The sequence below is a fragment of the Colobus angolensis genome, unplaced genomic scaffold, assembly GCF_000951035.1.
Source record: "Colobus angolensis palliatus isolate OR3802 unplaced genomic scaffold, Cang.pa_1.0 Scaffold489, whole genome shotgun sequence".
In the NCBI taxonomy this organism is placed as follows: Eukaryota; Metazoa; Chordata; class Mammalia; order Primates; family Cercopithecidae; genus Colobus; species Colobus angolensis.
Window position 1 is genome coordinate 228,925 of NW_012118365.1, and position 14,337 is coordinate 243,261.

At 36.2% G+C, this 14,337-nt stretch overlaps 1 protein-coding gene across 3 annotated transcripts in view; it reads left to right on the plus strand.

Moving 5' to 3' along the window:
• The window catches only part of NETO1 (neuropilin (NRP) and tolloid (TLL)-like 1), a 127,277-nt gene extending 114,793 nt beyond the window's left edge, over positions 1-12,484 (plus strand). Inside the window, exons 9-11 of one of the 3 annotated variants that reach the window (XM_011959198.1) lie at positions 3,843-4,401; positions 5,377-5,451; positions 12,030-12,484. In XM_011959198.1, coding sequence (XP_011814588.1) covers positions 3,843-4,401; positions 5,377-5,437 — 620 coding nt within the window. In that variant the 3' untranslated portion in view covers positions 5,438-5,451; positions 12,030-12,484. Of the gene's footprint in view, positions 1-3,842; positions 4,402-5,376; positions 5,452-6,303; positions 7,080-12,029 lie in introns of those variants that run through there. The other 2 variants (XM_011959199.1, XM_011959197.1) reach the window with 2 other exon arrangements.
• Positions 12,485-14,337: the final 1,853 nt, after the last annotated feature.

The following is a 14,337-nucleotide window of genomic DNA, read 5'->3' on the forward strand; positions in this document are numbered from 1 at the left end:
TGTTTCTTTTGTAGACAGTCTATATTTGTATCTTATTTTTTATCCAGTCTGAGAATCTTTGCCTTTTCACTGGGTTGTTTAATCCATTCACATTTAGTACTGTCATTGATATAGCTGGACGTCATATATTCCATTATACTTTTTGTTTCTAAATGTCTCATTTATTTTTTTTTCTTTTCCTTCTTTTATTGCTTTCTTCTGCATTAAGTTAGTATATTCTAGTGCAACATTTTAATTATTTTAGAGTTTTTAATGCATTTTTGTACTTTCTTAGTTCCTTTAGGACTTAAAACATACAACTTAGCTTCCCAGAATGTATTTTAGATTATGCTAAATTATAGTGAGACATAGAAACATTCTTCCTATATTCTCTCTTCCCTTTTCCAATTATATTTGTACATATTACATTTTTAAACGTTCTAATTATATTTGTACATATTACATTTTAAATATTACAAACCCAACAATACATTGCACTAATTATTACTTTATATAACTGTGTGTCTTTTAAAGTGGTTGGGAGAAGAAAGGACAGCAAGTATATTGGTGTAACTTTTTATATAATCCTTCTGATTTACTATTTCTGGTTCTCTTCATTTGTTTTTCTAGATTTGCATTGCTCTGGTGTCATTTCCTTACCCAATAACATTTTAGCTCCCACCTGTTTTACACTGTATTGTCACCAAATATATTGCATTTATGTAAGTTATAGTTCAACATTACGATTATATACATAGAACATTGCTTTTTTAAAAAGTTAAGTGAAGACTGCAGAAGAAAGATGCCACTCTACTGTCCTTTGCAATTATTTACATAATCACTGTTATAGACCTTAGTTACTTGCCTGTTTATTACCTGTTCAATTTTTTCATGTGGATTTGAGTTACTGTCTGAACTCACTTGTTTTCAACATGAACTCTCTTCAATATTTATTTTAAAGAAGCTCTTTTATCATTGAATTATCTTCATTTTTGCCGGTCTCACAATGTCTTTCATTTGTGAAGGTAGGTTTGCTGGATAATGGGTTTTTGGTTGACAGGTTTCTGTTGAGGTTTTGTTGTTGTTGTTTGGTTTTGTTTTGCATTGCTTTTGCTTGCAGCACTGCATGTGTCATCATGTTGCCTCCACTGATGATAACTCAGCTGTTAATTTGATGGAGGCTCCTTTCTATGATGAATTTTTCTTTCTCTGTTGCTTTCAAGATGTTTTATTTATTTTTTTAATGTTTTCATTGTCATACGTCTTTGCATGGATCTTTGCATTTATCCTACGTGGAATTTGTTGAACTTAGATGTGAGTTTTCTAATTAAGTTTGGGAAGTTTTAACTCCTCTAGGTTTTTTGTTGTTGTTCTTTTTCCTGTTACTTTCCATCTCTTCTTTGTTTTTTATACTGCCATTACATTATGTTAGTGTGCTTGTTGATTTGCCACAATTTTTTTTTTTCTCTTGAGGCTGTTATTTTTCTGCCTTCTTGTTTTGAAACTCATGTTCATATTGCACTGTTCTCATGCCTCTGTCTTTATAAAGTTAGCTGATACTTTCTTTTTCCAGCCGAAATGTACTGTTGAGGCTCCAGGAAATTATCATGTTAGTAATTGCACTGTTCAATTCCAGACCTTCCCTTTTTGTATGATTTATATTTCTTTATTAGTATTCTCTATTTGATGAGCATTGTCCTCATTTTCTTTAGCTTCTTCAATCTTAGTTTGCTTTAGTTCCTTAGACATATTGATTATAACTGCTTTGAAATCTTTGTCAACTCTGATATCTGGCTCCCCAAAGGGTCCTTTCGTTGCCTGCTTTTTCTTTTTTCCTATATATACACTTCGCTTTACTGTTTCTTTACATGCCTTACAACATTGTGTTGAAAATCACGTGTTAGTAGCATCTCTGAATACTAACTCCTTCCTCCCAGGACTTGTAGTTTTCTTGTTTGTTTCTAAATGTAGACGTGGCCAGACCATTTTAGTGAAGCCTCTGATGCTGCACCACAGAGGCCACTGCCTTGGGCTTCGCACCAGCAGCCTTGGGCAGCGCGGCTTTAGCAGGGCTCTCTGTGCCTCTCTCATTTCCTGTTCTCTCTATTTAGCTATCACCTCTGTTTGTATTGCAGCCAGTCGTTAGTCTCCACCGACTGTCGTCTCCACCGATTGTCGATTGTCAACTGATGGTTCTGCTGCTTTCGACAATGCCCAAGATCATAAACTGTTCTACAGTCTGGTCAATTAAATTTAATTAATTGCAAAGGTAGTCCTTGAGTCTAGCTTTTGTGAGTGGTTATAACCCAGGAGGACTCTCGTTAGCTGTTACTCTCTTCGCTTGTTCTGTTACATTTCTAGATGTCCCAAGGTTCGTCTTACTGCTCTGAAGACACTAGGGGTCTCTTAATTGCATACTTAATTACATACTGCTTCTTAAGTGCGTAAAGCACCCGATATTCCCAGGTGGTCTCCCATCCAAGTATCAACCAGGCCCTCTTAAAACACGAAGGGGCAGTTAGTGTCTTTAGAGCAACAAGACAAACCTTAGGATGTCTAGAAGCCTGTGCATGTCACAACATCTCCATAGTTCTTGAAATGATGGTTAGGCTTGAGGTTCTCCACACACCATTTCAAATAAACTAACTTTATTTAGGGGAAGCTATAATCCTTTCTGTACTTGTAGCCTTGCTCTCTTTCTGGGCACAGCTTCTCCACCAGTGCTCTGGATGGGAGCAGGAACAGTGGTGCAGGTCTGTTTATGCACAGAGTACTTGGTGAGGTTGCTAACATGTGGTGTTGTCAACTTGCCACTCCAGGCAGCTCTCCTGTGTCAGCAAACTTGGGTAAGCATGATCCAGGCCTGGCATTCTCCACTGGAGACACCTTGTGTTGAGCTCCTGACCTCCAAGTTGAGGCTGAGAGGAGGAACCTCGGGAGCCCTAGACATCTCAGCCACTCAGGCCAGAAAAGAAGCATGTCCAACATAGATCTGGTTGAGAAATGCTGGTAGCTTTCCCCTCCTAAAGAGATGCCATAACTCACTTAACTGGGAGCTGCAGGGAGAGGGTGCCCTGCGTTCTTGTCCACACCTCCCTGAGGAGGGCTCCCATCATGGTGAATCAAGAGTGAAGGAAGCAAGTCATGGCTCAAATGCCACAGGCTAGACTGGTTTATATAAATACATCTCCACTTGATGTACACCATTAGGACAATTTCCGGAGTTTCATTAAAGCAGGCTTTGATTGGTTGAGTTTTTAAAATAATTTTCTAACAGTTGTGATTATTTCATTTGGGAATGAGTCCATGCCATCATTCCATAAGTGTGTGTCTTCAGATTGAATTGAATTACTCTTTGGTATCAGAATATTATTGCTACTTTATAGATGGGTGTGTGTGTGTGTGTGTGTGTGTGTTTTAAGCTGAGATGCTGGACAGTGGGGAGGGGGGCTATTTTTAAGACTGCTCAGTGTATTTTTTGTGAAAAATGAGACCTTGTATTTATTTTTAAATATTTTCCTAAGCTACGATAGATAGATAGATAGACAGATAGATAGATAGTAGAGGATAGAGTGTGTGTGTGTGTGTTTGTGTTAGTGTCTGTGTGTGTGTATATTTTAAGCTGAGATGCTGGGCAATGGGGAGGGAGGGCTATTTTTAAGGCTGCCCAGTGGTTTTCTTGCGAAAAACGAGACCTTGTATTTATTTCTAAATATTTTCTTAAGCTACTACAAGCCTGTAAAAATTCTGTGCTCAGCCTGCTTTATTTAAGTTTTTAATGCACATTTTGACTATAATATTAATTTTTGCTGTGTTGCTTCTCATTTTGTCCGTTTGTTGCTTTCACTCTCTCCAACCCATAGAGAAGAGGAAAACCAGCCTGCTGGACCAGCTGACCAACACCAGTGGGACTGTCATTGGCGTGACTTCCTGCATTGTGATCATCCTCATTATCATCTCTGTCATCGTGCAGATCAAACAGCCTCGTAAAAAGTATGTCCAAAGGAAATCAGACTTTGACCAGACAGTTTTCCAGGAGGTATTTGAACCTCCTCATTATGAGTTATGCACTCTCAGAGGGACAGGAGCTACAGCTGACTTTGCAGATGTGGCAGATGACTTTGAAAATTACCATAAACTGCGGAGGTCATCTTCCAAATGCATTCATGACCATCACTGTGGATCACAGCTGTCCAGCACTAAAGGCAGCCGCAGTAACCTCAGCACAAGAGATGCTTCTATCTTGACAGAGATGCCCACGCAGCCAGGAAAACCCCTCATCCCACCCATGAACAGAAGAAATATCCTTGTCATGAAACACAACTACTCGCAAGATGCTGCAGATGCCTGTGACATAGACGAAATCGAAGAGGTGCCGACCACCAGTCACAGGCTGTCCAGACACGATAAAGCCGTCCAGCGGTCAGTATCAATAGATTTTTTGATGACAACTATAACCTGAGGACTGAAATACTTCCAGAGTATTGTCTTCTATTTTGTCTTCATATTTCAGTTTCCCTTTAATTAATGATTTAAACCCTAGTTTTCCAATAGTTTCCCTCTTCTTTGTCCTTTTCACTGCTATCCGTATTCTTCCTAAACCTCATACATGTGCAGGATATGTATATGTGTGTGAACACACATGCACACAGAGACCAAAGATACTTTATTTATTTCTAAACATATACGCATATTTATTTTATAAAATTATGGCTTTTAATATATAATAGATTTATAATGCAAACTTGCTTCCATGTGACCATTGCTTCCATCAATATTTATCTATTTTGAGATACGAAATGATATTTGAAAACGATTGCCTTACCAAGATGGCTCACCCATCTTGATGAACAATTTTAATCCCGAAATAACATATTTTTCAATATAATGTATTTATTTTTGGTAGGAACACAAAAATACTTGTCTTTCACATATTACGTAACGTTTATATTAGGAATTGCATAGGATAGTGCAGTGTATTCATCATTTACACTTAAATGTTGTTACAAACAGTAGAAACATTTGATTTATTTTCCTTTAACTATAAATACACTATTATCTGTGTTGTATTATTAGCCTTAAAATGAGTAAAATTTTTGAGAAAAATATTCAAATTTAGGAAAAATCATTTTAAATTCTGAAATCTTGTCAACTTATACTTCGTTTTGCATGTTTACTAGCATTCCATTTATTTTATAAATTGTGACATCCTTTCTCCGTTCATGATACATTCTCAAAACCTAAAATACTTTAGTTGGTTTGATATGTTTTGCATGCTGACGTAAGTCTATTTCCACAGTTTTCTGAATTTTAAAAATGCTTTTGAGTAAATATTTGTATACGTGTATTTTTCGTGCAAATAGTACTTTGTTGAATGAAATAGCCGTAACATTCCAGGTTCTGCCTCATTGGGTCTCTAAGCAAACATGAATCTGAATACAACACAACTAGGGTCTAAAAAGAAAATTCAAGGTAAGCAGATGCCCTTGGTTCCTTTTCCTACTTTGTCGTATTCTGTTTTGTGGCAACTGTCTTGTAGATTTCTAGGGAATGTGCTATTTATCCATTATTTCTTGAGCTATGTGTTTCATGACATTTCATGATTAGAAATAGGAGGGGTTCAGTGTTTACAGGAGAGATGATTCTCAGGATACATACCTTTAAAACAAATCTTAGTATTCTTACCATCAGGAATTGTACTAAAATGTAATTTAGAAGGACATCAAATTAATCATCTGAATTTTACATGTTTTAAGGTACAGATAATAAAATTAATGAACTTTCTCCAAAGAAATACTAGAAAAACACCCAAGGTTTTCACACTAAGAAAATAGAATATTCAGTCTCAGTGTAGCTGAAGTTAATATTTAAAACTGGTAACTACTTAATGTAATTTGGCAACATTCTACTCAAAATTCATACACTAAATAGTTTTGGTACTTACACAATTTATAAACTCTTATTTTTGCATGAATATGTAGCTCATCTCATCAAAATTAGATGCAGCATGTTGTGTCAAATTTTATATTATAAAATTTGAATGCAAAAGGTTTCATTAATCCCAGTTGTCCTTGTGTACATCGATTTTGTCATCGGGTATCACAATGGCTTTAGTTTTTGCTCTTGATTGTCTATATCTATATTAGCCTAATTTGTCTCCAATTGAATTCGCTTGACAGCTAATCTCTTCTAAACTCCTCAAGCCTATCAACTATTCTTGAACTAGGTGAATGCATTTCCATGCTCTATATTACATTAATAAATTGGTGTATTTGTGTGCATTTTTCATTGGGAGAAAATGTTTTAACTGTTCTTTATTTTCAGAGAAGAACTATTTATACAAACATGGGGACTGAAAAGAAAATTCTGTAGTGAATTGTGAAAAGTGGACATATTTCTAAATTCATTCCACTGCCTTTATCCAAACTTAAGAATTACAGACATTTGTTATTCCTTCGGCAAGACATCCCCGCTGCACAATGATATGTTCATTTCGTAATTTGGTTGCTGGCCACCAAGTGCTCCTTAGTTTTTAAATACATTTTGAGATTAACTGGAAACTTGAAGAAGAAATTAGTTCCCGATTAAGACTATCCCAACTTTATTTTTATTGTCAGTTTCACTTTTGTTGCTATGTTGTTTTATGTCTTTGTTATATAATTGTACATTGTGTGATATGTGGAAAAAAACACGAATCTGGATGAACTTTGTGTTACATGTACATTGTTTTCATTATATAGACTGCTTGAGAATAGTGCGTTCCTGAATGATTTTGAACATGCTACAGTGAAAAGTGACAGTGTGGACCATGGAATCACCAGCTAGAGGTTATGGACTATACACACCTATTATTATGTTCTGATTAAATAACAGGAAAAAGTAACAAGTAAAATTACTAGATTGCAATAAAAAATTTCATTTTTTGGTCTTTCCTATATACCCCTGATTTCCTTCTTGTTTTATATCAAAGAAAGTACTGAGTTTCAGAAATCCTTTTTGAAGTCAGGTATTTTACCATTCATACTCTACAGTAGAAATGTTTTTGATTAAGCACTCAGCAATATGACCAAATTGCCAGTTTGAGAAAATACCCTGCATGTCAGTACTGGATATTTGAGTTGGGAAAATATCCTTTTTGTTAGACACATTGTAAAAAGCATGCATTGTCAAATACTGTTGTTACTCTTCCATTTCTTTATGTCATATGCTTGCTACTTACGACTTTTTATATAAATATATATAAAATGTATAATAATTTCCTAATTTGAGTTAAGAGAAATGTTTTCTTCCAGTAGAGTGATTAAAAAACTGACTTACATAAATACACATTTTATATCAACTCTTTCCACCTTTTAGCGTACAGGATGTCCTTCAGTATTAAAGTTTACTTCCCAAAATATTTGGCTTCTAAAAGTTTAGGGGAATATTTTCTTCTTTTAGAATAGGGAACTCTTTTTTTAAACTGCTTTAAAATCATAAGACCTTTTATGAACTAAACTACACCATTATGAATTATTCTTATTCTCAGGCACACGTAATACACCTGAAAGCTTAGTGATTATGATGTGTTTAACATAAAGTAAAATCCCAAAATATATTTTATTGTTATTAAGTTATATACACGCTCTGTAAAGTTTGATTTGGTGAGTGGTTATTTTTTAAAATATTCAATGTATAATCTGACAAAATAAATTTTTAAAATAAGAATTACTATCAGTATATATGCTTCCCAACATTTTCAAAACTACTGAATTCTCCAGGTTGAAAGAACACTGTCCTTCCACTGGCAGAGCAGTCTGGCCTACTAAAATTTGGACTTTGCAATTCAAGCAGGCTTTGCAAACTAAATAGATGAATTACTGTTATACTTCCCTACTAGGAATTCAATGTCATATATGTTAAAAAACTAAATAAACAGAAAATAAAATAAAATTTTACAATAGAAAAGTCAGAGAGTTCTCATAGCCATTATAAACACTCTGTCTTGAAACGATGTCAAGCTACAGAATCACTTCAATGAGTTTGATAAACTAGGGAATACAGAAAAGGTATTGAACATGACAAATAAAGATTATTTTTCACTGTTATGCTACATAGTTTTATACACATTGCTTATGATAAAATGTACCCTTTTTATTTGGCTTGACTGGTTTATTTTTTACCATGGTTCCTTTTTTGCCCTTTAATTCAAAATTAATACACCAAAGATTTTTTTAAAGGATTAATCATACCTTACATTGCTTTCTCTATTTAAAAATCTTCAGAGGACTCCTTTCCCTTTGAATGATAATATCAAAAGTATGATATAACTGTCAAGATTTTTTTATTTGTAACAGCAACAAAAATAGTGAAATAGGCGAACACTTTACTATTAATTTGTTCTGTAGCTGTCTGGAATGTCCATCCCCTCCAGTTTCTCCTAAATATACAGAATGTTGATTCCCTGCTTAAAAGATATTTTCACCAGAAATCCACTCATGGAGACTTAAAAAACAAAACAAAACACGAAATGAAGTATAATAATAAGAATGGATAGCTCACATGTATTTAACACACAACAGCTTCATGGGAAAACAAGATATATTTTAAATGAAGAACAGGCCTCCTCAGTGATAACTCTAAACTTTCTCAACAACGTACAGACACAGACTAATCATAAAAGAAGACAATGAGGATGCCTGGGCAGTGTCTGGAGGTCTCCTTTTCTCCTGGCATTCACTGTAGATGCTGAAACTTGGGAGTGCAGGGCTCCAGCAGAGCTGGGAGATGTTCTCTGGAAGGCTCTGGTGGTGCTTATTGATCAGTCAGTATTGAGATTTGTCAATATATTAAAAACTATTCAGTAGCTATATCAGATCTTATCACCTGAATGCAACCTTTGGCCCACATTCTAAAGGTGGTGACGCACATAGATAAGGAATGAGATGTTTCAAGACTTTTAAGTCATGTTATTTGAATAAATGATTATATTTTTTGATAAAGTGAATTCAGATATTACCAATCCAAGTGCTTTATTGATCTAAGAAGATGATTTCAAATAATGTATTAAGTTAGCCTCTGTGTTAATTTGATAAAGCTATTGTTTTTCATTTTATTTTTTCAAGTTTTAATTCACTTTTCAAAGCCATGGCTGCATATAATCACATGCAGTGCCGATGAAGCCCCATATTAATTTTCGTAATTCTGTCCAAATGTATTGCAGTTCCCTAATTTCAAGGTTCTAATTGGGAAATCTGATTTCTTTTGTATCTGTTTTTATATACATACCAGTTTTAAGCATTAGCTTGCAAAATAGACATATGTTGTGTTTGATTTGCCATAACGAACTCGAATTTGATTTTGTAACTAAAATGTGGCTATCCACGTAATTGGAGATCAGTGTCTTTGGGCATTTAATGGAGAACAAATCACATTGTGGTGATGCTGGTTTTTCTGTTTCACATTTACTTTTGCTCTAGAAGTATTTCCATGAGTCTGAGGACTCCCATCAGTTACGATCCTCAGTGTTGTAGTAACTTAGACCATTGGCATAACTTTAATATTCACTTAAGCTTCTGTATCATTGTTTTTCTGTATTTTTCCCTTAGAAATTTAATTCGGGTCTCAAATTTTATAGCTTTAAAAAAAATTCCTTGAATGGGTTTTCCTCAACCTCAGAATATCATGATAAATTACAACAGCTGGGCGTGGTGGTTCACTCCTGTAATCCCAGGACTTTGGGAGGCCGAGGCAGGCGGATCACCAGGTCAGGAGATCCAGGAGAGCGAGACCATCCTGGCTAACACGGTGAAACCCCATCTCTGCTAAAAAATACAAAAAATTAGCTGAGCGTGGTGGGGGGCACCTGTAGTCCCAGCTACTCGGGAGGTTGAGGCAGGAGAATGGCGGGAACCCAGGAGGCGGAGGTTGCAGTGAGCTGATTTCGCGCCACTGCACTCTAGCCTGGGCGACAGTAAATAAATAAATAAATAAATAAATTACAAGATATGACCCTGGTTCCTATTACCTTGATTAAAGTGATGGCAGTTAATTTATTGATGTTTTGTCAGTGAAATAAATAATAACATCTCATGAAATTTGTGTGTCTCTGATGAAAATCAGTCATGTCACATTCTCTCTGAAGGGAAGTTAAACAAACATTTTTAAAATTCTCTGAATTCTATATAAATATGCTTTGAAAAGTGAGTTAGGGTTTTGTCTAATTGCATTGAGGCGAGTTAGGTTCGGTGCCATTTTTCTCTGTGCACTTTTTCCTCCATGGATTCATTTCTATCTATCTCAGTCTAGCACAAATGACCCAGCCAAGAAATTGTAAAATAGATGCACCAACAAAAGAAACAGGTCTTGAGTTAATTATCAATCTCTATGCATTTAATTAATATTTCCCAAGCCCATCTTAAGGGTGTAATAAAGTAGAAAAATAAAACTATATCATTAAAATAGCCAGAAATGTTTTTATAAATAATCCTGTTAAATAAATCTGAGGCCCTTTGTTAATTTACAATTATCATGATTCATTTTATTAATAACTTGTTTGAATTGTGCTGCAAATTTATCTAACTGAATTATATCATCAAAATAAACAGGGTAATAAAAATAACAATTATAGGTGAGTGATGTCAGACACTCATAAAAACTCATCATTTTCTTATAGCCTCTGGTTCTGTACTTTGTTGTGTATTATTCAAGAGGTAAATGCTCTCTTAACATGCCTCTAGTTCCTCAGAGGTAGGAAAAAGAAACTCAACCTGCTTTGGACTTGTGTATTGACTTGGGTTGGTTTTCAGAATGTCCTTATTCCTGAAACAGTGTGATCATGTAGTAAAACTACTCCTTTATATCTATAACGACTGTGCAGCCCACATGTTCTTTTTTGTCCCCACCTTCTGCCATCTTTCCGACCTCTGAGGCATGCTATTTTATAGTGGTTTGCTCTTCGAAAAATTGTTTTTGTGCCCTCTCTTAATCGTCACAGATACTGACGCAAAACTTAAAAATGACCAGAAAACATAATGTATAAATTATTTAAAATAAAACATTCTTTTTATATCACATTATCAAATGTGTACTCTTTATTCAGTTTCCCATTAAGTGTGATATCAATAGAGCCAGGCTGTTTTGAGCTTGCACAGTCTGTCTACCAAGCTTCTTCCTAAGTACTTCGAGGGTGAAATGAAGAAGGCAGTCTAGGAAGGAACACAATTACAGAGCCTTGTAGAAGGCAGACTGCTTACAGGAGCTGTATAAGGAAAATTAAGCCCAACATTATGTGCTGTGTTGGCCATCTTGGAAAGCTGATTGCATAACCCTGGTTACCTCTTCCATCATCTTCCGTGGAAGATAAAAATAAATTCAAATGTTAATACAATAGACATGATGTTTTATCATAAAGAAGCTTGTAGCAAAAACCTGAAAATACAGGTATCTTCTTAAGAAGAGCAAGAGAGGCTTTGTGAATAGCTGACCTTCTAAGCAGGTCTTGAGGGATGGAGACAATGGTCAAATAGTAGTACAGGGAGAAATTTCCACCTAGAGTAATTTCAGCAGATGTAGCGTCAGAAGATCATTTAATTGAGCTGGTTGGAGCATAGACAGGAGGAGTAATACTAAGTATATTTGACGGAGTAGGTTTGAGTTTGCATCATGATTTCTGAGTGCATGAAATACTGTCCAAAGGAATTTACATTTTATTCAAGGGAGAATATTTTAAGGTCTCAGCGGAGTGGGACTTAAGATTTCTACTTTCAGTAGAAGTCTCTGACAGGGGTATGTTTGCTAAATTGAATGGGAGTGAAATACAGTAGAGTCAAAACAGTGTAGAAACAAGACATGAGAAAGAGTAACTGTCAGATTGCTACATATCCAGAAATATTTTTGTCTGGCTTTTTTACTTCTACTATATTGTTTCAAGGTTGTGATTGACTAGCGAACATACTGAGTGTCACATGACAAACACCATTTTGAGCGTTTTACATGTAATTTTTTTCCTTGGTCATCTTAGCAATTCTGTGACTAATTAATAATAATAATGTTTGTTATTTATTGTACAGATGAGGAAACTGAAGAGAGTTTTAGTAACTTTTTAAGATAACACAATAAATGATGAATCAAGCTTTGAAGTCAACTTCACCAACCACAAGATCAACCAACACTCTTCACCAATGTGTAATATAACCACGTTAATATTCAACATAGTACGTACTGCTGAAGGAAGTTGATACTTATTCATATTAACCCCATAGTTTTGTGTTTCCTCATCTGTAAACATATGTATTATAACACCTTCTCTCCACCTTACAGCCTGTGAGGATCAAATGACCATTCATTGGAAGATATTTTTTATATCCTATAATGTATTATAAAAATAAACCATTTTTCCTAAATCATGTGTAAACTTCATTTTATGATCGACATGGAACAAAAGTATCATCTATAAAGAGCAGCAATGTAGAGTAACCTCCCTCTGAACTTGTGCACAGTGAAATATATGACTTTCCCAACCCAATGACTCTGTCTGGATGATGTTTCCTCCAGTGCTATTTTGTTGCATCATTGTATCAAAGTGCTATTGTTCATCATCTGTCATTCAACATTGAATGCCAGAGGTCCTAAGTAACCCCCAAAGCACTCATCATGAAGTATACGTAGAGATAGCAACACTGGAAAGCAAATCTTGTATTTCAGTCACAGATAATTGTTTGGCATAAATTCACGTAATAGCATCCTGGTGGATAAGCAAGGTAGCAGACAGTTGTATAGGTAAACGCAGTTTCATAAGCAACGTTACAATATAAAAAAGTGGTATACTGCAGTGAAAATCAAATTTAGTTTTATTTCATACTATGTATGTGCTCTTTAAAAATCTATTTGAATATTCTGAGTTTCACCTTCTTTTTCTTTTCTTGCTTTCTTTCTTTTTTTTTCTCTTTCATTTATGAGACAGCATCTCACTGTGACGCCCAGGCTGGAGTACAGCGGTAATATCTCGGCTCACTGCAACCTCTGCCTCCCAGGCTCAAGCAATTCTCATGCCTCAGTCTCCCGAGTAGCTGGGATTACAAGTCTGCACCACCACCCCTGGATAATTTTTGTATTTTTAGTAGAGATGGGATTTTGCCATGTTGCCCAATTCCTAGCCTCAAGTGATTCACCCACCTCAGCCTCCCAAAATGTCGGGATTACAACAGACATGAGCCACAGTGTCTGACCCTCACCTTCTTCATTTGTAAAATTGAGAAGGCTACACCTAGTGAAGAAGGTTTCTGTTAACATTAGAACTGGGCCAGACATCGTGGCTCACACTTGTAATCCCAGCACGTTGGGAGGCCGAGGCTGGTGATCATCTGAGGTGAGGAGTTCAAGACCAGCCTGGCCAACATGGTGAAACCCCATCACTACCAAAAATACGCACAAAAAATTAGCTGGGCATGGTGGCAGGTGCCTGTAATCCCAGCTACTTGGGAGGCTGAGGCAGAAGAATCGCTTGAACCCAGGAGGCTGAGGTTGCAGTGAGCTGAGATTGCACCATTGCACTCCAGCTTGGGCCACAGAGTGAGACTCCGCCTCAGACAAAAAAAAAAACAAAAACGAAAAGTACTGATGTGCACACACAGGCAATATGAGATCAGTGGGACCACAGTGGAGGCCATGGCACCTACACTGGAGCAGTTTGCTCTCCGGAGCAGGAAAAATGCCTCATGTGCTACAGTTTTCTGTACCTGCAGCTCAGGCATTCCCAACAAAAAAATGATTGCCCTGTCTCGGTGATTCCAATAGCACTAGATAGTTCAGGAACAGACTTCACCTTTCAAAGATACAAAATCAGTGAATATCAGTTTCTGAAGGATTATTAAGACACGACTAAATGGGAAAAAACATGCAGGGGCTAGTAAGGTGGGAAGGAACCAGAATCAGACACTGCCTAGTAGGTTTTAGTGTGCCACCATACACTGTAAGAGAGAAGAGAATCATACTGGAAGAGGCGCCAACACAGACTATCAGTAATGGGTAATTGAGAATTGCTCATTTCCAGAATATGTGCTCAGAGACAGGCATCAGAACAGACCAAGCTACGTATTCTTCAAAATAACAAGGTGCATTTACGTAATTGGTAATCAATATGTGTTGCTAAATGAGCGCAAATGAGTGGAAAAATTACATTCGTTAAATTTCTTTATTCCTCACAGAAGCTCATCCCTAACACCAAGGCCTATCCATGTATAAACTATTATCTTTATAGAGAAGACCAATTCTTCTTTATCATGAGAACACATGGACATACAGAGGGGAACCACACAGCACTGGGGCCTCTCCGATGGAAGAGGGTGGGAGGTGGGAGAAGGTCAGGAAAAATGACGA